Source organism: Ambystoma mexicanum, chromosome 3p (assembly GCF_040938575.1).
Source record: "Ambystoma mexicanum isolate Mex_15411 chromosome 3p, UKY_AmexF1_1, whole genome shotgun sequence".
NCBI classification, from domain to species: Eukaryota; Metazoa; Chordata; class Amphibia; order Caudata; family Ambystomatidae; genus Ambystoma; species Ambystoma mexicanum.
This window is the reverse complement of record NC_090925.1, coordinates 106,966,174-106,990,139: the sequence shown is the minus strand read 5'-3', so window position 1 is coordinate 106,990,139 and position 23,966 is coordinate 106,966,174. Positions and strand designations below refer to the sequence as shown.

Sequence of the window (23,966 nt, the reverse complement as noted above, 5' to 3'; positions counted from 1 at the left end):
CTTCAAACATTTAGATGTGTATCTTTCTGCTATATATTCCAAACAAAACCAATAGTCACTCAGATACATTTGTCATTAAGGTTTTCTACAAGTTTCTTTCTCCTGGGTAAGGAGCACCAAGCATACGAGTACAAAACCCATACGACTGAAGCAGTTCGGGGTGATAAAATTAACAAAAAAACAATATGATAACATTTTTTAAAACAATGTAATCTCGGATCAGGAGCTAGGGGTAATTGTCTTCTATTCCTATATGTTTTACAGAAAACTTAGATATGCAACAGGTTTCCAGCTCCCCCTCACAGAAATAGCACATAGCCAACTTTGATTTTTTACAATGCCTATATATTACTGTATTCAATCCCAGATAATTAAAATCAACTATATGTGATAGGTCTTCTAAATTTTACAAATGGGGTTCATTTCAAATAGGGCTGTAGGCCAGCATGCTTAAATATTATTGCTAATGCTCAATTTTCCTCTTTCCGCAAATAAATATTTAATCAATATATGTTACTGGGACCCTACAAATGTTTCGGCAAAACGTGTTTTCTTGCATCCTATTAAGCTGCTTGTTATTGCGCTAGCTGTGCGTATATTGACCAAGCTAAGAGGCAATATCCGTTATTTAGTTTTTTCCATAAATACCTCTATACATTCTCGCTAAATCTTCTATCAAGCTAATTTGTGAAATATTTTTTAATTCCTTCAGAAGAAAATCAATCCAGAGAAGCTTCAAGGCGTTACTTCATCTATGAATAGGTTCATGGAGCCCCAGATGCCTGCCCCATCCAATGCTACTAACACCACTTTGGCTTGTTATATTCTGAACATATATATTCTATAGTTGATTTTTGTACATATTGCAAAAGCGAAACGTCACTCCAGTTTGTTTGCCCATCCTATGTACTTGCATTTTAAAATGATGTTTCCATTTAAGGGGGCCATGAAAAGCTCCCCCCAAATAGCTCTACCCAGTTTGAACTATAATAACTTAGGAATTATATTCACGGCAGTGCCCAGTGTACTTGCACTGGGCTTTCAAGGTGATGCACCAAGGGAATGGTAGTTAGAGAGGCACACTTGAAGCCAGAGAAATATGATTGATTCCAGGTCTAGATGCAGAACAACTGTGGCCACTGAAGGTGAGTCCGAAGGATTGAAGTAAGGGAGAAGAGGACTTAAACAGAGGTTAAACAGAAGAGAGAGGGTGGTGCCCTGGGTGACCCCACAAAGGGTTGGTTGAGAGGTGGAGTGTAAAACCTGTGTCCTTTTGGGATCTGATGAGTACCTACTACACACAGACCAAATACTAAATGTGATCCCACAAAGTTACCTGAGGCTCATTAGTGCTGAAACTATATAGTCTACACCTCTATCCAGCTTGTAATTCATCCCCCACATTAGGACCAATGTCACACGCCAGCAATCATCTACATTACACAATATTACAGCCATCCACCACTGTCTACATTAGGTCTAACATCACTATCAAGAACCTTTTACATTAGGTCTAACACGCACTAGCCCATAGATGTAATGTTCATATTCAGGAAGCCCCTCTACATTAGGTTTTATGTCTGCCTTCAGCCTCCCACTACATTAGGACTAGTGAGTGCCACCAGGCTGTATTCAGTTTACCCTGATATCTATTTTACAACCCATTGTGTTCATTTTAGCTTTGCACTAGGTCTATTAGCCACCCCAAACACAAAGCCCCAAGACTGGTATGCGCTACCCTCAGCGCTCATATTAGAGCTAGTAACTGCTATTCACTGATGTCTAGATTATTATAACTTCCACCATTATCCAACCGCAAAAACTGGCTGTAAACGTTCAGCATACGTCTGTCCTCTACATTAAGCTTAACCCTGGGCGTCCATCATATCCTTACATCACATATATTCTTAATCATCAGACCACTTCCAATTTTAGGTATAATGATCCCTTTCAGTCTCTGCTTGGTCTAATGTCCGCCAGACCTCACCCCCCTCCCCAACCCCACCCACACAGTTCAAATTTAGGGGACAGGCTGTGCTTTAAAACCAAATAAGGGCAGTAAACCCTTATTTGGTTCGCTTCAACCAAGAAAGACTGTTATAAGTGTTGTTGGAGAAAAAGAATCTACTGGAAACAACCTGAACATGACACCTCAAAAAGTCTACATTGCTAAGGAAAAGAGAGAATTAAACGTTACCCAGGGAGAACAAGGCCTGGTGGACTTCCTTCATCACGTTCTTGTAAAGCTCCTTCTGCCACAAGTGCAGTGTCATCCAGTCCTCCTCAGAGAAATATGCAGCAACATCGTGGAAGGTCACTGGCACCTGCAAGAGGAGATCACATGTCATATACTCAGCAAGTCCACGTAAGCATTAGAACAAGTATACAGGCCCCGGTGAAAGGTTTAGTAGGGGGCCAATCAACAATATCTTGGTGTGCGCCATATTTTGATCTTGACAAGAACGGGTTTAGTATTTGCATGGTTTAAGATCAAAATTAAAGTTAGTTGTGAAAGAACATTTGTGAATGGAAGGTAACTAATATCTCACCAGTGAAAATCCCTCTTGCATGGTCCCCTCAAATGAACAATCCTCCTATCATCAGGTCAACCAATCATGCACTGACAATGTGTTGTTTTGAGAGTAAATATGGTGGTCTCCATAGCACCAGCCTCCATGCTACCTACTGTTCCGTGTCACTGCTCCATTGTGAGTCACAGATGTAGCCTGTGACATTATGGTTAGCGAGATCCCAGACAGGGAAAACATTCTAAATATATTGGGACAGGAGCATGTTAGATTCCAAGACTGCCATGAAGAAACAACAGACCCATCTGCGAGTAGCATCCTCCGATCCCTCATCCTTCCCTTTGACCTTTGCACCTGTGTATCAACTGAATTGTAATCTTTTATTTCATCCATTTGTACTCCTGTTATATCAAATCAGCTTTCAATGTGCATCTTGTGATGTTGGAAATTCATTGGAGGGACAGGGCCTCCCTGTCCTTGTCCTGTAGTCCTTTTTCATTTGTGTTCTGTATTGTTTTCTGCCCAGGAGTCCATATGGGACTCCTGGCAGTGCAGCTCTTCCTGTTTTTGGTTTGGTGTACAGACCCATGGGATACCCTTATGGCACCCATGGGTGGGGGTGCAACCCTGTGCCCCTAGTGTATGTTTTTGGGCACCTGTGTATGGCCCACAGAGTAGGGTATGGGCGGTGGCTGCTCCAAGCTGAAAATGACAGGTGCTCTGAGTATCATCCATTTTGGGATATCCAGGCCCTGCCATTGGAATCAGTCGATTCCTGATAGGAAACAAGATGGCCCCTTTGGCCTCTTGCTTTCTATTGTCCGTTACCTTGTTTTCCCAAAGTCCTGGGAAGCCCTGACTCTGTTCCTTCCCCCTGACTGGCTGTTGTGTGGAAGTTCCATATATGGTGTTGTTGTGAAGTCCAGGCCATATACGTAAAGGGGATTTGTCCTGGCAGGCAAGGAGCTAAAAAGCTCAGTCTCTCTTCATATTATTTCAAGGTTGTCTTTATGGTACAGGAATCCAAGAGTATTGTGGATAGCCCCCAGTGGGAGTGTATATTTACCACCCAGTGGGGTATCCTAACGCAGGGTCCTTGTCAAATAAATTAAGGAACTCCTAAATATGTGTTCAATATTTACACATCTCTCTCTGTCCCTTGAAGTCAAAGGTTACAACTATGTTTAGTTCAATTAGAGCATTTCAAAAACAAGATAAATTTGTTTTTTATTGTTAATAAATGAGGTGTAAAAACTTCTAATATCAAATTATCTATACATACATAGTAAACATTCAGACCAAAGCATACGACATATTGTGTATCATCTAAAAACAACAGTGAAAAAGGGCATTTTATACACAGTTATCATGCACAGTTCCTGCACGTATTTACAAATGAAAAAAATCAAATTGACAAACATGGATTTACATCAATTCCCACAATTACACAACATTATCGGTGAAATAAATCAAGCTCATGCCAATTAATGTCACATGATATACATATCAAGCCTAAATCTGTTACCATCTCGGTGGTGTCTGGGAGGTGCCTGTTTTAATAGCAACTCTACTCCAGTTTCAATTCTGCTAGGAGTTTCAAGAAAAAGGTTCAACCATTATTTTTCAATCAAATCATATAGAAGGAGTTCAAGGTCAGCTGGAATATCAAACTTGGTTCAATGAAACCTTTTTTATGCATTCAACCAGTCATGTGTCCAAAAAGGGGGTCCATGGATATCTAAACTAGAGATCTGAGGTCCATGGATACCTAAACTAGGAGCCTTCCCAGTGACTGTATGTTGTGGGTACACCCTGTGGGTGGGACCTAGGTGAATGGAGTGTGTGACCAATATGCACTTCTTGTTGTGGATGTGTGGTTTCTGCCCGAAACTGGTATGAATGCAGTGTGTAGTGTTGAATGGCTGGGTATGTGTCCCAATACACATTGCTTGTTGTGAGTGTCTGAGAGGGAGGAGTATGGCCTGAATGCACTGTATGCCCGAATGGCTGACTGCATGAATGCCCTTCTGTATGATTGGCTGCTGAGTGTGACCCACCAGTGTGGATGAGAGACAGAATAGTATATCTGGGGACCTCTCACCACTGGAAATTGTTCAGAAGCTGAGTTGACACTTGAAGAGTAACTGGAACTGTGTCATAATCTGTGCTGGGGCTTGATTATTGCTATGTGTGTTATGATGAGTGGTGATGTCACTGACATGGAATGTGGAGTGTTGGAGTGTTGGTGGGGGTTTGGAGTGTTGGGTTCTACTGGTGTCAGTTGGACCTTATGTGCTGGGCTGGATGGATGTCCCAGTGCTTTCTCTACCTTACAACTACAGAGAATAAACCTACATGTAAACTACTTACCTTCTGGGGTTCCTGTTCTATGAAGGAGGCTTGTTTACATCACTGGTGACGAGGATGAGATTTGCTGTTGGGAATGGGCAGTGAGTGAGAAGCGCTGTCTTCCAGGGAGATATCCATCCAGCAGTAAGAAGCTGCAGGCTGTGCAGTGCAGTGGAGGTCCAGGTCAGGGTCCAGGTTAAGGACCCTGAGAGTCCAGTTGCCAGGCGGTGCAGGACTCGAAGGGGCCCATTTATAAGGCTCAGCAAGGGCTGAGGTGGCCCAAGGGTGTCCTCTAGGGGGCACAGAAACTGTGCGGTGCAATTGTCTTTTGCGTCCATTGGTGCTGCTCGGAGCGGAGGTTCCTGCTGTGAAGTTGGAGCGGCACTGCAAGTGTTGTGTAATCAGGAGCTGGTCGGCCCAGCAGCGGGTCGGCACAGCCTGCAGAGGTACCCTGCGGCATTGTGCTGTTTGGAGCTCGTTGGCCCGGTGTAGCGGCATTCAGGTATGGCCGAGGCAGTGAGTGCAGTGACTGCCGGTTGTGTTGTCTGCTTGGTGTCAGCAATAAGACTGATGACGTTGCAGGGAGGAGGGCCATCAGCCCTGCGTGCCGTGCTGGAACGCGACGCTCCATTGGAACGCGACGTGAACGCAGAGGGCTGCTGTGAATCTGTGGTCGTTTGGAATATTGATGTGGATTGGTCATGGAGCTGCAGAAGGGCCGCAGGGAAGCAGCATGGAACGGCTGATTCTATGGATGTTTGGGGGCTATACAAGGAACAATCACGGTAGCAGCAGGTGCACAGCTTTGTTGCCACAGTGCGATCTCTGGCTGCAGGCTGGAAAGACTTTGTACAAGAGTCCGGGGGGGACACTGGAAGTAATTGGGGCCTCATTGGGAGCTCTGTCAGGTGGATGCGACAGTGGTGTTTTTCAAACGTTTTCGCGGCCGGGGAGTGAGATTATGTGGCTGGAGATGTGGTGTGACGTTGTGCTGGAGGGAACTGGATCCAGACCTTGTTGTCGAGTTCATCAAGGACTGATCCGAGAGAGGACCTGGTTAGGTGCCCTCTTCCCATGCTCCGAGGGACCAGCCGAGCACCGCTAACCTTTGCCGAAGCTCCCTGGAAGTCAGACCCGTGAAAGGCTGGCGACCGGAGACGGGGGACCGCTGAGGAGAACGAAGTAAAGTACCCGGACATCAATGCCGTCGAAGTCCATTGCCGTTGACCAGGGTTCAGGGTATCGCCGTAACCGCTGGAGGCCCGTCGAAGCCGGGTTGCCCAGAAGAGGGGACCGCTTGACGCCGTGCCGCCGATGACCGGAGCCGTACGCTCCTTTGCCTAAGACTTTTGATTCACGGACGCGATCATCCGCACCGCTGGGGGGGTAGAAACCTTATAGAAGGAAATAAGATTTATAGAACAATATATGGACTGGCCTTGTGATATATCTTTAATTTACAGGTTGCCCAGGTGGGGGGAGCTCTGTGATGCTGGAAATGGATCGGAGGGACAGAGCCTCCGTATCCTTGTCCTCTACTGCCTTTTATCTTGTGTTCTGACGTGTTTTCCGCACAGGAGTTCATGCAGGACTCCAGGCGGTGCAGCTCACTCTTTTGGTTTTGGTGAACAGACCCATGGGATACCCTTATGGCACCCATAGGTGGGGGTACAACCCTGTGCCCCTAGTGTATGTTTTTGGGCACATGTGTTGGCCCACAAAGCAGGGTATGGGCTGGTGGCAGCTCTGTGCTGAATTGACTGGTGCTCTGAGCTGTTGGGTGTCCTGACCCACGTTTGGACTATTATGCTGCAACATTTGGTGCTGTGGGCTTAGGAAATCCATGAGGGCGGAAAAGCCCACATTTGCGCCAGAATCCAGGAGAACCGTGCAGTTTCGCGCACACCAAAATGGTCCCCTGACCTGCCACCCACCAGCGCAAAGAAAGATGGTTCTGTTCAAAACCCGTTTTTATTAATGTCAAAAATTGCTAAGATCATGGGCCCGAAACCACCAAACAAAAATCCAACTATGTACTTTACTCTACTACAGATCCACATCAATGCCATGTCAAGCAAGGATCATATACTATCAAGTAAAATCCTTTCCTTTTGAAATGTATTAATTCAAGACAGCTGTCAAAAATAGGTGCAGTACCGGCATTGGACACTGACCGGTGCTGGCGCTCTATAAATCCTGACAGGAGAGCTGTCTTGCAGAACTGGGCATTGAACAGAAGGGGGTCTTATGTAATTAAAAGTTCAAAAGACTGGCCTTTCCTGAGAACTCTTAACACCCCAGAGACCCACACCAGGAGGCAGGATATCACATGGCCCTGTTGATTGAGAGGGAGGGGACTTCCCTGCAGCCTGATGGACCCAACACAATAGACCCTTGCAATTGAATGGGGTATGCCGATTTTGGGTGTGGACTGTAAACAGAGCTCTGCCTGGGAGGAGAGACGTGATCCCTGACTCCCCCAGTTCCTAGGGGCGGGCCAGACAGGACTGTGGATACATATTGCAGCAAATATATGTTTAAGTTAAATGCTTCTAAAATCTTGTATTAAGCTCACAGAAATGTACAATTTGGGGATCATGAAAATGAAAAATGCCCTCACGATTTGAGCCCAAATTCCACTTTGTACGGTGTTCTGGGACCGAACCCAGCTATTTATTAATATTGCAGACACTGTGTTTAGGATAGAGACATAGTAATTTCCAGTAATATGTTCAGGGAAGGGGTGCAGGTCTGTGTACATTTTGAGGAAAAACCAATATGGCGAAAGTTACTAAAGAGCACAAAATGTTGCCATTTGTGAACCCAGGCTCTGAGGGGGATCAGAGTTGGGCGAGAGTGTATCTTAAATTAATCTGTGAAATGTGTATGTAATTTCAACGACGTGTGTATCTGGGAAACCTGTTAGTTATGAAAAATTCATTTTCTAAGTAAAAGCAAAGGGGCATTTCTTCAATAGACTGTAAGACTCTGACACACTATCCCTTCTCTAATCAGGTCACATAGAATCCTTGACCTATCAAAGCATGAGAGGGTTGGGCATGCAGAATGAGCCAACCCACCCACTTTCAAAACACATAAAAAGAGACTGCTTGGACAAGCAAAGGATTCACTTTTCATTTTCTTGCGGAGCATTTTGCCGGACCACACAACATCTAGAAGGAACATCCAGAACGTAGACTCCAGATAGACTACAGAACTTAAAGCAAAGGCCAAACCCACAAGCTAAGAACTCTTCTCATCAGGCTTTCAGAATCCAGCAATCCAACCAAACTATTCTACAGCCGGGCGAGCTGTTGGATTCTTTGCCAAGAACTTTTTCCAGAACTGGTAGCAGACCCAGAAAGCAGTGCGGTATCCAGAATCCACTTGATCCAGACCAGCAGAACCACAGACCAGATCGCTGTGAGCAGAACCAGAGATCCAGACCAGACCAGCAGAGCAGAGCTGACCCAGATAGCTGTGACTTCAGAACCAACCGCCCGGAGTCCAGTCCCAACCTGACCAGACCCTGATGGCCTATTTCAAATTCATAGTGCGAGTACTGAGCCAAAACCAATCTTTTAGCTTAAAATAATCTGATTCAAAACATTTGAACCTGTCCAGACCTGCATCATAGGAATCGTGTGTTCCTTCTCCGATTTTAAACCTGTAAAGTGTCATTTTGTCATTTTGAATCATTATTTCATTTCTGAAAAACTACCTTCATAAAATCGTCCGTATCTTTGGAATCATAGGTGCTAGGAACGTGGTTTAACTTTCATCTTAAAGCTAAGATTTCCAACAAGCCTAGAACTGACTTGCTACTCCTTATAGTTCCTCCGTAATCGCGATCAACGCACTTGGAAAAAAGTGCCTCAAATTGACAGTTTGCTTCATTTCAACCACGTGTAAAAATATCTGTCTTTTGCTTCCATTACTGAATCCCGTTTTCAACCTGATAACCATCCCTGAATCATTGGTAGGGCTGACCTGAACTGATTTAAAGTATCTCTCACTCACCCTGAACCTCTAGAGGGAATTAAAAGCATTTCAGCATATTTTTCACTTCATTGACACCACATTTAAAAGGATCTTGCCTGCTTTAAAATCATACCTGTTTTCCTCTAAGGTCGCTGGGGGGAACTGGAAATTCGTATTGCATTTTGTATTCCTGAGAATTGTGTGCTCTCCTTCCATCTCCTTATCTTGCATGGGGGGGGGGAATTGTCAAAGAAAAAGTGATCATATTATCTTTTGTTGAAATCATATCAAGTTTATTTCTGTGCTGCATTTTTCCCTCATCGCCTTTCCTTGAAACCATAAAAGTATTTTCTGCTACCCTATCTTCCTATACTAACTCCTCATTGATTGTAAAGAAGTGTGCTAGTGTCAGATTCTCTATTGTCGATCAACATTATATTCATATGCCTAAGGTGTGATATCAAATATTAATTTATTATAAAAGTGTGATATATATATATATATATATATATATATATATATATATATATATATATATATATATATATATATATATATATATATGTTTCATTTTTCCAATAAATCTTTTAAATTGCAAAACACACCTACTTTTTGGCTCAGTGAGGTCAGGGTGATTCAAAGAGAGGGGCGTTATATAAGGGTTTATCATCCACGGTACTTGTCATAAAAATATATAAATAAGGGCTTCCCTTGGGCGTCCCAGACGAGGCACTGACTTAGTGGGATTGCTTGATTGGAGTCACTTGACAGAGCGTCCTCCATTTTGGGATGCCCAGGCCCTGTCATTAGAATCAGTAGATTCTTGATGGAGACAAGATGGCCCCTGTGGCCTCTTGCCTTCCATTGCCTGTTACCCTGATCTTCCCGAAGTCCCGGGAAGCCCTGACTCTGTCCTTTCCCCCTGACTGGCTGTTGGGTGGAAGTTCCATATATGGTAGTGTGGGGAAGTGCTGACCAGACAGGCTGGAGCCTTCCCAACGACCGTATGTTGTGGGTACGCCTGTGGGTGGGACCTGGGTGCGAATGCGTATTCGTCACACACTCCATTGAGTGTGTGAGGAATACGCATTCTGTGTTGTGGGTGTCTAGTATCTGGTGTTTGACACAATGACTGAGACAGCCCTGCCCGAAACTGGTATGAATGCAGTGTGGAGTGTTGAATGGCTGGGTACTTGTCCCAATACACATAACTTGTTGTGAGTGTCTGGAGAGAAGCGAATGGCCTGAATGCACTGTGTGCCTGATTGGCTGCCTGCCTGCATGAATGCCCTTAGTCGTGATTGGATGCTTGAGTATGACCCAGCGGAATGAATGGGAGATCAACAGTATATCTGGGGACATCTCACTGCTAGGAATGGTGTTCAGAAGCTGAAGTCCACTACGACGAGTAACTGGAGTGAAACTGAAGCTTGACCTTGCAGCCCAGCCCTGCTGGACGAGAAGAATTGCTGTTGCTCTCCTTCACAATCTGAAAGCTGCTGTGTCTCCAAGGACTGACCCAGAGAGGACCTGGTAAGGCGCCGTTTTACCAAGCTACGAGGGACCATCATGCACAAGCTGATCTTTGCCAAAGCTCCCTGGTAGACAGACCTTCGACATGCTGCTGACCCGAGACGGAGACTGCCACTGAACCCCAGGGAGAAGTGCCCAGACTGTTGTCCACCACTGTCGACGACCGTCATCGCCGACCGGAGCCGCCGTGCTCCTGTTTGCCTAAGAACTTTCGAATCCAAGGACGCTCTCGTCCGCATCGCTGCCGTCTTATCCCGCTGGAGAAGGCCTGACCGTCCACGCGCCGAGGAGCACCCGCCGGTGGGTTTCCCGCCACCAGAGGACCACAGAGACGCAGACGGCTCGACGCCCTTGCTGGGCCACAGTTCTTCAAACTCTTTGCGGTCCAGAACTATCGACACCAAGGTGCCACACACGCATCTTCCTGGCGGGACGTTTACGCTTCCCCGTCAACGAGCACTGCTAGGAACAAAGCTGCCACTTCACCGTCATAGCTCACCCTGTTCTCCGTCGGATGTTCAACGACCTGTGACTCCTGCTTTAAAGGGAGGACACTCAAGAAGGGCCGTCGATTCCCCAACGAGGAACACTACAACGCTAGGTACTTTGGGGTTGCAGAACTATTGGGAAGTTTCTTGTGAACAATATATGGACTGGGCTTGTATCTTTATACTACAGGTTGCCCAGGTGGGGGGCTCTCCACGCAGAACTGTGTTTAACGGTAGTGACCAGTATTCTGCCAATTGCTCTCACCAACTGCTTTCCTCTTACATCTATTGTTGGTTCCTTTACGAACTGATTTGTGTGCCATTTAAACATACAGTTGATGCACTTTAAAGAGATCTAATAGTAATTATGGTACCACGTAGAACTGTATATTTGCCATTATAGATAAACGAGTACAAAGTGAGTTATTGTGATATTGTACATAACCTTGAATATTAATTATATAAAGACTGTGTTTGAACTAATACAGTGTGCAGACATTCCTTTGTGGGTGCTTGGGGACTACACTGTACTTAAGAACCAGCCTGCATCACCTCCTGAGAAGCTGGGCCTTGATTACTCGACCACGTACCAATAATAGAGAATCTTGGCTGGGGTCCTCTGTGCCTCTCTACCATATAGAGAGCAGAAGTACAGACACCCCCCTCCGGTCCTTTACAATCTCCACCCAGTATTATGCCTATTTCGTAGGGGTCAATATTCTGCGCATTGTTCTAACCAACTGCTTTCCTCCTATATCTATTGTTGGTTACTTTTATTCCTTTATCTGTGTGACATTTGACCAAAGTATAGTTGATGCACTTCAATGAGATCTGATAATAATTGTGGTACCACTTTAGAACTGTATATATTTACCATTGTAGATTTTCTGAGTACAAAGTGAGTTATTGTGATAGTGTACATAACCTTGAATATTAATTATATAAAGACTGCGTTTTAACTAATACAGTGTGTGGACATTCCTTTGTGGGGGCTTGGGGACTACAGTGTACTTAAGAACCAGCCTGCATCACCTCCTGAGAAGCTAGGCCTTGATTGCTCGTCCATTGCTACCGTAATAGAGTATCTTGGGTGGGGTCCTCTGTGCCTCTCCTCTACCATATAGAGAGCAGAAGTACAGACCCCCCCTCCAGTCTTTACAGGATAGGTCTGCAGTCGGCCTCCAACATCTCCTAAATAAGCTCAGGGAGTATGCTAGCCTAAACGGGCCCTCAATCAACTCTTTAAAATCCAAAATTCTAGTCTTCAAGCACCCAAAAAAGAAACTTGGTTACGGAAATTGGGTTTTGGATGGGAAAGCCATCCCCCGTGTTGAAGAACTCATATCTGGGATATAAGATATTTGCCTCCCCAGCCAACAACAAAGTCAATATGGCAATTATGGAGAAAGTTGCACAAATAACACCGCAAATGAAAAAACTAAATGCCAAGTACTGCAGATTTTCCATGATACCTCTAATCAGATTCTACACGGCCAAAGCGATCACAGTCCTACTCTATGGCCTAGAAGCAAAACCATTGCTTTTGCATACAAACTGGAACAAACGGGAGGGCTTCCTCTGGAAAAGAACTTTGGGTCTCCCGTTGTGTATTCCAATCTCGGGTCTACGATTTGAACTGGGCTTAGTATCTTTGGGGTGTCGAGCAGATTGGAAGCTCATCACATTATAGCGTGAAATAATTACTGCAGAGAAGGACTCACTTTATATGGAGATGAATGAGCATCTTAAAAACTCGAGATCTCAGATACTCCTTAGCCTGGAAAAGAAAACAGGAGAAATCCTGAACAGGCTTGACCTGAACCTGGCAACCCTAGTTTCAAACCCATTGAAAGTGAAAAGATTATTAGAAACAAGTGACTGGATAGACACAATCGCTGGTGTGAGATCTCTCAAACCCCCAAACGTACTACTCAAAGTGGAGAAAAAAATAGGTTGCTTACCACGATACTAACAAAAATTCCCAGACAAAACAGTGAGAAACAACTTTCTGAGACTCAGGTTAAACATCGCCCACACCGGGGAAATATTGGCAAAAAGAAATCAGGGGGACCAGGCAAAAAACCTCTGTGGACAATGCGAATCACCCTGTAAACAATCACTAAGACACTTATTAATGGAGTGTGAAGGCACCTGGGAAGCCAGATTATTGCTATTCAGGAGATTTGTGGCCAAAGAGGGGGGCCTGATATCAAGAGTTTTTTTTGGGACAGAATGTTAGCCGGACATGAGACCATGCTAACAGCAACAATAGTACAAGTTTTAAAAAGAAGTACATCACAATATAAAGGGAAAACACACGTAGTACGAAAAACTGTTGCTATGCTATGGCTGGTTCCCCATGTGGCCCTATGGTCTTTTTTTTCTTTTTTTCTCCTTTCTTCTCCTTTTTTTCTTCTCTTATTTTTTTTTTGCTGCTGCTATGTGACTGTGCTTTTTGTAAAGGTTTTGTTTTTTAAAACCAAAAAAAATAATAAAAAAAAAATAATACCTATGCCCCTAATCACAATGCCACTGGTTATTTCAGATTATTAGGTCCCCAGTTGGCCCCATACAGAGGCATCTTGTGGCTGTTGGGAGGGGACTTTAACGGCACCTTGAACCCGGCACTTAATTGGCAAGGAGTGGAGAGGGCCCAAATCCAGTGGGCAGCCGGGACCTTCAGTTCAATGATTTTTGCAGAGGCAGCTTGTGTCCCAAAATGGGTCTGAGGGTATCTTCAGATAGTGCCCTGTCCTTCCAGCGCTGTACTGATGGTGTTGACAGACAGGTGCATATGAGCGAGAATGGAGACCAGGAGCTTGCAGAGGGGAGGCAGGCCCCCGTCGTGATCACTTAATTGAAACCCTGTCTGCACAGTAGTCAGCATGAATATGGCGACAGTGTGGGCACATATGCTATTTATGAAAGAAAGTCCATGCTCTCCTAAATGCATCCAAGGCCAGCAGGAACCGTATCGGCTTGGTGGGGGTGAGTCGGCCGCCTCAGGGGACTGTGCAGTAAAATGTTGAAGCCTTTAGAGGCGCTGTGGCCTACCTCTGTGCACTCCAAGAGTTGTGCAGCGACAGCGCATTGCAGCAGGCAATGTCGCGGTAGACGGTTCACTGTGCTTAGTGTTGCCGAAGAGTAGGAGTGCCTGCGCCTCCATGGCGCATCTCTGTCATGCCCCACATCTCGTTCTCCCAGCTGGGGTGCAGCCTCACACAGTTATGAGGGACCCCAACTCAGTGCCGTCAGAGGGGGTCTAAGTCTCTGCGCTCCACGAGCGCACAGAGCCGCTGGTGAGAGGCGGTTCCAACAGGAGGCAGCGCTCCAATCAGTTCATGGGCCCACAGCCCCGGGTACCGATTAGCTTTTGCGCCGTTCTGTTGATCCCCCGGTGCATATCACCACCACCACCCGGGCGGGATTACCAGGCGTTGCCTGCCATGTCGGGATAGAGGCTAGGGTCCACAGCAGTCAACCCCAACTGGAGCGGTGGTGTCCTGATGTGCCACGTCAGCAGTGCGGGTGATCCAACTTTATCTCCACCGCCCTCTGCTGTTCGTTCATCCACTTGCGGTGAAGGGTTTGCCTATTCCCAGCATTGGCAGATGGCACGGGAGACCGTCCACCCCAGGTGTCGGAATTCCAGGCTGCATGTAGCACGGTACGATGACCTGGAGCTTGCGGAGCCTCTGCGACCCCAAACTTTATCAATCGATGCATGGGGCTATCAGTGTGGCAGAGGAGTCATCTTACCACATCACAGTCACAGCTAGATCAGGGTATGGCGACCATAATTCGGCTCATTCGACAAGAAGCTCAAGCACTCTGTGGCCATCTTCCTCAGGCTCTCGATCGCCACCCCTCCCCCAGTAATGAATTTATTTCTAAAGATATTCCTGCTTCCACCTCTGGTTTTATTGGATGCTGAGGCTTCCTGGGTTGGGTTTACGTGGGTCTATTTGGATTTGTACTGGTTCACAATTGTTAATTAAACCCACATATTTGGCATGCTGAGACCACAACACTTAGGGCACTGAGCTAAAAGTTAAGGGAAATCCTTGCACTCCCTATGTGATTCATGATTTGCATTGTCCTCTTGTTCATCTCACAATATAGCAATTTATTCCCTTTCATGTTCAAGGGGAATGTCTAAACAGACTCCATCCGGGGTGCAGTAAATAGTACATCTCAATTTGCAAAGTAGGTCTCTCCCTAACAGTTTCACTGGGGCTAAGGGGCTCAACAGGAACGTATGCTGCTCTGAAGTGAGACAAAGAGAACATGTAAACGGTTCAGTCTCAGGATGAAATATTGGGTTATTAAAAATGACCCATGGTATAAGGGAGGAAACCCGGTAGACTGCTGTCCAACAAACGGTTGGCAGGGTCTACTCTGTCTAAATCCGGGTGGATCAATATCAATATGTAAATAGGAGACAGAGCTAATTGTACAGGTGCTGGTCGCTAGGGAATGGGACCTACAGAGGGGACCTTACACATATATAAAAGAGTATTTTCGACCAATTTTTAATAATAGGAAAACAAATTTAAAAACATAATTAAATTCAGTGGTCCACAATACAAACAAATACAAAACATCACAAGAAACACATATGAATACGTTATAGGCAATCAAATGCTAGCTTAAACAAATTCAAGAAAACACTAAATACACTTAAGGCAACCTGTTGTGTATCAGAATCCATTCGGATTAGTACGCCATTTTATAACAACTCTGTTTTTAATCCAGAGGGCTGTCTCGACATGTTTCTGTTCTTAAACATAAATAACGAACACTCATCAGGAGAAAACAGTTTCAACTGAAAACTTAGTTCTTATAGATTCACAGACTTGATCTGGGTCAATTTCATAGCACCTGTAGATTAAGAGTATAAAAACAAAGGGTCAGCTAATAAATAGCTAATTTGATTTGTAGAGTTCGAACTTAATGAACTAGAGAACTAAAGAAGGTTGTTTACCTTATGGTCTGCTACGTGGTGGCTTGCAACTTCAAAAATTCAGTTGGAAGTAGGAAGGAAAGTCAGTCCTACAAAGTAGGAGAAAAGCAGCTCAGTCAGCTTTTACTAAAAAGCAAAATCTATGTTCACAACACTAAAACTAGACGCATAGGCAACAACATTCATGACGTGCTATGCTAGCGTAAAAAAATGTCAGGAAAGATCACTAACCTGCCGGTTGGACTAGGAGGCAGGCAGTGAAGGGCTGGAGAACTAACCCGTATCCTCATCATGAGATGTGGAGCTACAAAATTAATGAGTCAGCCAATCTGCGACCACAATAAATGTCCTGCAAAAAGAAAGGGTCAGAGGCTAAGCACCTAAGGCAACGGGGGCAAACCTAACCGAATAGTTAAACAACTAGAAAAGGGAGCAAGGTGCCACAATTTGCAAAATCTTCCGACAGTAGAGGAAATATAGTCCAGCCCGAAGCACGTTGTCTAAAGGTACTAAGCTGCGTCACGACTCTACCTTAAACAGCAGTGACACAGAGATAGGAGACCTCTAATAAAGTGTGCCGTAAATCAAAAGGTCGGGTAACATACACCAAATGAACATGCAAATATTTAAGTGCAAGAATAGCGGGAAGCGATATCCTATAATCCAAAGATGAGGAGTGGAACACCAGAGCGATAAAGGCCAGTAAATAGCCCCCAAAGAATCCAGAAAGCGAGTAGTATATGGTAGGATCACGTACCTGTTGAGCAAGAGCCACGGCACAGAGGTGCTGAATCAGCCACTGAAACTAGATCAAAGTATACATGCTGCGGCACCAACTTCGCGTACCCATAATGCAAGAATGCAAGGATAAATGTCGGCACCTCTGGGAAAACACGAGCCAAAACTCTGTCAGGTCTCAAACAAGCGTACGTACTAGTAAAGCTTATAACGATCGGTCGGCTACAAGTGAAAGCATACCTGGGTGATGCGACTGGAATGGGAATGTGCAGAGTCATGTGAAAGAGGCAGCGTTTGCTGGAGGAGGGACACTAAAGGCAGGGATAAAGTGTGTACGCGTCGGCATGGAAACGGCATAGTCCGTTTTCTATGTCCCGACATCAGACAGTAGTGAACACCTAGTACAGAGAGGGAGGCTAGAGTCAGGCAGCCATCTTTAAAAGGCAGAAGAGGCTCTCACATATGAAAAAATGCCTGGACTGACGAACGTTCAGTGAACCCACGCAAGATAAGGCTGCGTGTTAGAAAGGTGTGCACTAACCCGGGTAAACATCAAAACCCTGTAAGGGTGAAAAATCTCCCGAGCGGGGATACAGGACAGCTCTCCATGTAGGCTCTATTTAAACGATATACACAATATGGGCGCGCACGTCACACTAGAGCAAAAAAATATATAAAGAAGTGCCTCAGTGGGAAAAAGAAGTGCGTGAGCACTGGCATGGAGGAGTAGCTATAGGAGTCGCCATTCTCCACTGACTTACTACCACGGATATGAAAGCAAGTTGCTATGTGCTAAAAATAGTACTACGGCAAAAATCGTGGTACCCATAGGGAGTCAGGCGGCCATTCAGAAGGAATGGCGGATATATCACCATAACTTACTAATAAAGACAGGCGGCGGAGTACCGTCTGTCATAGCCCCATCTGAGGGAATATTAATGAAGGCAGGATCCTTGGGGCTTATGGCTGTATTTTATGCCATTCAACCGACTCGTTCAAGTCTGTGACATCACTGTGCAGCATATAAATCAATTTTTGTTCACATTTAAACAGCTTTTTTTTCAAGAGAATGCGAGTTGCCCCCTTTCAAAGAAATTAGAACAGTCCAGGTAAAGTCTTCATGATTGTGTTTTACAGAACAGAAATGTTTCACCAGTGGTGCATTCTCAATTTTGTTTTTTATACAACTACAGTGCTCCATTATGCGGGTTTTCACTTTCTGAATGGTCTTACCCACATATAGTAATCCACACTTGCATGTAATGAGATATACCACAAACTCGGTGTTGCAATTAGTAAGACTTTTCTGTGTCCAGGGTTGCAGAACCCTATATCAATTTCTTTGATCCTAGATTTGAGTTTGCAGACTCCGCAAGAGTGACAGGGGTAATGTCCAGTGGCTTCAGGCAGGCCCCACAAGATGGTAGGTTTGGGGTCAGGAGTAGTAGTGCATTTCAATTTGATGTTGCTCACTCTTTTACCTATAGTAGTACTTTTTTATAGGCAAAAACAGGAAGTGGAAGAAGTGAGGAAGACGTGTTAAAGATTTTCCAATGTGTCATGTCTCGCTGGTGCCGCGGCTCCCTTTTGCGACGCTGGAGGTTGCGGACTATGTCTTTATTTCCCTCTCCCAGCATGGCTCCTCTTACTATGGGTAGCGGTGCAGTGCTTCCGTATTCAGTAAGACGTTCTCTGACATCACCACGCTGTTCCAGGTATCCGGATATGGTGCAGCGGAACCACAGCTCAGCGCGTCGCTTCTCTCCCCAGACGCTCCGTAAGTTCGCAGCTAGGGTGCATGTTACCTACATCCTCGCCTTTGCTTACTTTCTCTCTATATCTGCCTACAGACTTGTGTCCTTATCCAGCCTCCCACTCCCGACATCCGAGACTCTTCAAGACTCTTCGTTAGTCACTTCCTCCCAACACGCTGGGTACTGCTCTTTTCCACTTCTGTCTGATTTTTCCGATTGTCTATCCTTCAGCTCATATCCCGTTTGTTTACTTAGAGTACAGAAGCAGTCAGGGTCCTGTGAATAAGAATCCTTCCCGCATTGAAAAGCGACATACCGAGGACGACTGGATCCATCCTGCTACATCTTCGTTCCGGCAGGGTTTTCTCCCCCAGGAGGGTTTCCCTGGGATCCCTCACACAACCTCTTTTTCCCTTTCTAGGAGAGGGGAGGTGTCAGGGTCCTCAGGGGACTCCCCAAGTGCCTCGTTGATTGCTGCACCATCAGGTTAGTGATTGAAATTCTTACAGCAAGCGACGCCCAAAATAAATCTCATTATGACAACGCTGCAAGCAGCGTTAGACCAGGTGCAGCAGTTAACGACCGCTGTACAAGGTTTGTCCCATGAGGTACAAGCCTTGAAACACGAAAACGCTTACCTGAAACAGCAAATATCAGTGAAGCCCCCCACAAGTTCGGAGATCCCTCCAGGCCCATTACCAGGTGGGAAATACGATGGGAATCCTCAATCTCTGAGGGAATTTCTGGACGCCTGCACAGTACAATTCGCATTTAAGACATCTTTTTCCCCCTCAGATAGAGACAGAGTGGGATACATGATTTCCCATCTAACAGGACCCGCTCTAGCCTGGGCCACGCCTATAGTCACTTCGAATAATACCATTCTTGATTCGGTGCCTGCTTTCACAGACAGCCTGAAGGCTATGTTCTCAAGAAAGGAGTACCATGTCTCCTCTCAAGAGAAACTGTTAGATTTCAAGCAAGGATCTTTAGGTATTCTAGAATTCATCACTCGGTTCAAACAAATGACCTCCGGCACCTCATGGGCTGATGATGCTCTGATAACATTATTCAGAAGGGGGCTTCATGATGATTTAAAAGACAAACTCGCACGGGTTTCTAGGCCCAATTCACTTGCAGAATTGATCTCCCTAACCATGCAGTTGGACTATCGGCTACAGGAACGGCAAGCTGAAAGGAAAAAAAGGGAGAAGTCACCACTTTGGGCCAGACATTGTATCCGTCCCCAAAACCACAACTCCAGATGAACCCATGCAAGTGGGAATCACACGGGGACCTCTTACTCCAGAGGAACATGTTCGCAGGAAAAGTCAAGGGCTATGTATGTTCTGCGGCTCTTCCTCTTATACCGTACAAGAATGCCCAATCGCTCCTCTTAGACGGCAATCCCGTTCGGGAAACGCCAAACCCCAGCCGCAAAGGGAACAACGGTCGGGGCAACAGGTGCTAGTTCCCACTCTCCAACCCTGATTCCTCCATCAATAGACATGGTAGTTTTACGGGTCTCTCTTTCCTTACCAGACAGAACCGTAGTAACGGTACACGCCTTGGTAGATTACGGTGCAGCAGGGCTGTTCATAGACGATTAATGGGCTAAATCACAGAATTTACCTCGCTCTCCCAAAGCCATCGCAATACCCGTGGAAGGGGTGGATGGTATGCCTCTGGTTTCAGGACCCATTCGGGAACAAACGTTCGCTTTACAAATGTCCATCGGTTCCCACAGAGAAGAGATCATATTTGACATTATTAAGGCCGCCCACTATCCCGTCATTTTGGGGTTGCCCTGGTTAAGGCTGCACAACCCCTTCATAAACTGGTCAGCCGGTTCCATCTTCTTGGGGTCAGAACATTGTGTTCAACACTGTCTTGCAGACAGCTCTATAGGATTCGTTACTCCTCCTTCGCCTCCTGATAGATCCCAGAAAATTGTGGATCAGATCAGCCTCCTTCCTCCTGAATATGAAGAGTTCCAGGACATTTTTTCTTCTCCTCAGTTCTCGGAGCTTCCGCCTCATCGAAGAGACGATTGTTCAATTCGTCTTGAATCTTCACAGCCCATACCCTTCGGCAAAATGTACATCCTTTCGGAGAAGGAAAAATTGGTCTTAAGACAGTATCTTGATACCAATCTTATGAACGGACTGATAACGGAATCAATCTCTCCGGCAGGGGCATCTTTGTTTTTCATAGCGAAGAAGGACACATACGAATTAAGGCCCTGCATCGATCATCGGGGTCTTAACAAGATCACCATTCCCGATCGTTATCCGATGCCACTCATCCCTGATATCTTGGAGGCAGTAAAGGGGGCAACAATCTACACAAAACTGGATCTCAGAGGAGCTTATCACCTCATCAGGATTAAGGAGGGGGATGAGTGGAAAACAGCCTTTCGTACCCCCTTTGGGCATTTCGATTACCGGGTTATGCCCTTTGGTTTATCAAATGCTCCTGCTGTTTTCCAGAGATTTATCGACCACATTTTTTCTGATCTCCTTCTCCATACAACAGTAGTCTATCTTGACGACATCCTGGTGTATTCCAAGGACCCTAAAGAACATCACCAACATGTGAGTCAGGTCTTACACCGATTTCGGAACAACCACCTGTTCTGTAAACCAGAGAAGTGCAAATTCCATCAGACGACAGTAACGTATCTGGGGTTCGTCCTGTCCTCCTCTGGGATTTCAATGGATCCACGCAAAGTAACAGCGATTCTGGAATGGTCTCCTCCCCGTACCATCAACGAACTCCAAAGCTTTCTGGGTTTCTCAAACTTTTACAGGAAGTTTATAGCAGGGTTTTCTTCCATTGTTCTGCCACTAACAAGACTGCTCAAGAAGGGGAAGACTTTCGAATGGACAACAGAAGCTCAGTCAGCCTTCGATACTTTGAAAGCCCTTTTACGTCGGCTCCGCTCTTGCGAACTCCAGACCAGAGCCTACCCTTTATTGTTGAAACAGACGCCTCTCACTTCGCCTTGGGAGCCTTGTTGAAACAGGCTCAGGCACATGGACCAGAACATCTTGTGGCTTATCTTTCTAAAACCTTCTCTCCCTCTGAAATCAACTACACGGTTTTTAGAAAAGGAACTGTTGGCCATAAAGCGAGCATTTCAGGAATGGAGACATCTCCTTTTGGGTTCCCAACACCCGATCGAAGTAACAGTCGGCAAGCTAGATGGGCACATTTCTTTTCCTCCTACAACATAACATTCACAATCATCCCTGGTAAAACCAATCTACAAGCCGATGCATTATTACGCAGAGATACAACTTGCAAACTTGATTTTCAGACCGAAAGACTGTTTCCTCGGGCTACATTTATCACTGTAGTCCAAGACTTCCTTCACTCAATTGCTTCCCAAACTTGTCTCGTCAAGGACTCTATCAGTCTTCAAACGGAAAAATGGGGTCTCTCCTTTGAAGACGGATGCTTTTATCAGGACCATCGAGTCTATGTCCCTACTCTCCAACTCTGTACCGAAGTGATGCATATGTGTCATGATTCCGTCATGGACGGACATCGCGGTATAGCCAGCACTCAGGAGCTTGTATTAAGGCATTTTTGGTGGGAAACTGAGAAAGGATGTGAAAGACTATGTTTCATTGTGCGTGGTCTGCCTCCAGGCCAAAACCCCTCGCAGCAAACCATTAGGGAAGTTGGCACTGGTACAGATACCTACCCGTCCCTGGCAACTGATTTCCACGGATTTCATTGTCGACTTACCTGCTTCAAAAGGTTATACCACCATTATGGTAACAGTCGACTATTTTACCAAATTGGCCCACTTTCTGGCTTTACCCTCAATACCGACAGCCCCGCAAATGGCCAGACACTTCATCAATTCCATTTTTTCTCAGCACGGTCTACCGGACAGAATAGTGTCCGATCGAGGTTTGCAGTACATTTCCCGATATTGGAAGCAGGTCTGTTCCGCGTTGGGAATTAAAAGAGACTTAAGTTCGGGTTATCACCCTCAAACTAACGGGCAGACCGAATGCTTGAATCAGACTCTGAAAACATACCTACGTTGCTTTGCGTCTGCTGCACAGGATAACTGGATGGAACTGTTACCCTTGGCAGAGTTTGCCTACAACAACGCTCCTCATGCATCCATTAGGACAAGTCCATTCCATTGTACCTATGGGTACAATCCCTCTTGTTCTCCTTCCTCCCTTCTCAAAGCCTCTGCATTTCCAGATGCCGATGCCCTTATGGGCGACATCCAACAGGGACATCTTCTGGCCAGGACTGCTTTGCTGGAAGCTCAGGAAAGATCCAATTGCTTTGCGGATTTGCATCGATCACCATCTCCCGAGATTTCTCCGGGGGATTTGGTTTGGCTCTCGGCAAGATTCCTTCCCAGACACTTGATTCCGTCTAAATTGTCTCCTAAATTCTTTGGACCTTTCACAGTATTGGGGTCGAAGGGTTCTCTAGCCTTTGAATTACAGCTTCCACCATCTTGGTCCCGAATCCACCCAGTATTCCATGTATCCCAACTCAAGCTCCATGTTCCAGATTGATTCAGCCGTTCTAAGGTCTGTCCTCCACCTGTGTCAACTGATGATGGTCCCGAATTCAAAGTCTCCGGTGTTTGTGATTCTCGCTATCATCATGGTCGACTTCAATATTTGATCCACTGGAAGGGGTACACTGTAGCGGACCGTTCGTGGGAACCGGCCTCTGCTGTCCACGCACCTTTGCTTGTCCACCGCTTTCACAGGTTTCACCCCGACAAACCAGGTGGGGGGCCCTTAGAGGGGGGCATATTGTCATGTCTCGCTGGCGCCGCGGCTCCCTTTTGCGGTGCTGGAGGTTGCGGACTATGTCTTTATTTCCCTCTCCCAGCATGGCTCCTGTTACTATGGGTAGCAGTGCAGTGCTTCCGTGTTCAGTCAGACGTTCTCTGACGTCACCACGCTGTTCCAGGGATCCCGGATATGGTGCAGCAGAACCACAGCTCAGCGCGTCGCTTCTCTCCCCAGACGCTCCGTAAGTTTGCAGCTAGGGTGCAGGTTACCTACATCCTCGCCTTTGCTTACCTTCTCTCTCTATCTGCCTACAGACTTGTGTCCTTATCCAGCCTCCCACTCCCGACATCCGAGACTCTTCAAGACTCTTCGTTAGTCACTTCCTCAAAACACGCTGGGTACTGCTCTTTTCCACTTCTGTCTGATTTTTCCGAATGTCTATCCTTCAGCTCATATCCCGTTTGTTTATTTAGAGTACAGAAGCAGTCAGGGTCCTGCGAATAAGAATCCTTCCCGCATTGAAAAATGATATACCGTGGACGACTGGATCCATCCTACTACATCTTCGTTCCGGCAGGGTTATCTCCCCCAGGAGGGTTTCCCTGGGATCCCTCACACAACCCCCTTTTCCCTTTCTAGGAGAGGGGAGGTGTCAGGGTCCTCAGGGGACTCCCCAAGTGCCTCGTTGATTGCTGCACCATCAGGTTAGTGATTGAAATTCTTACACAATGTTTCTTAATAATGTTGATAATCGTAAGACTCTGATCAGTGAAGGTGCTTGCACAGACTATTCGTTCCTCTTTTGCTATGGCCGGTTTGGTTTCCAAAAGTGCTTCTCTGTTATTATTAAA

General features: G+C 45.8%; 1 protein-coding gene across 4 annotated transcripts in view; it reads right to left on the bottom strand.

Moving 5' to 3' along the window:
- The window catches only part of LOC138580132 (zinc finger protein 25-like), a 340,122-nt gene that overhangs the window by 302,851 nt on the left and 13,305 nt on the right, over positions 1-23,966 (bottom strand). For 3 of the 4 annotated variants that reach the window (XM_069650436.1, XM_069650437.1, XM_069650438.1), the window contains exon 2: positions 2,198-2,324. In XM_069650436.1, coding sequence (XP_069506537.1) covers positions 2,198-2,324 — 127 coding nt within the window. Of the gene's footprint in view, positions 1-2,197; positions 2,325-2,549; positions 2,654-23,966 lie in introns of those variants that run through there. The other variant, XM_069650439.1, reaches the window with a different exon arrangement.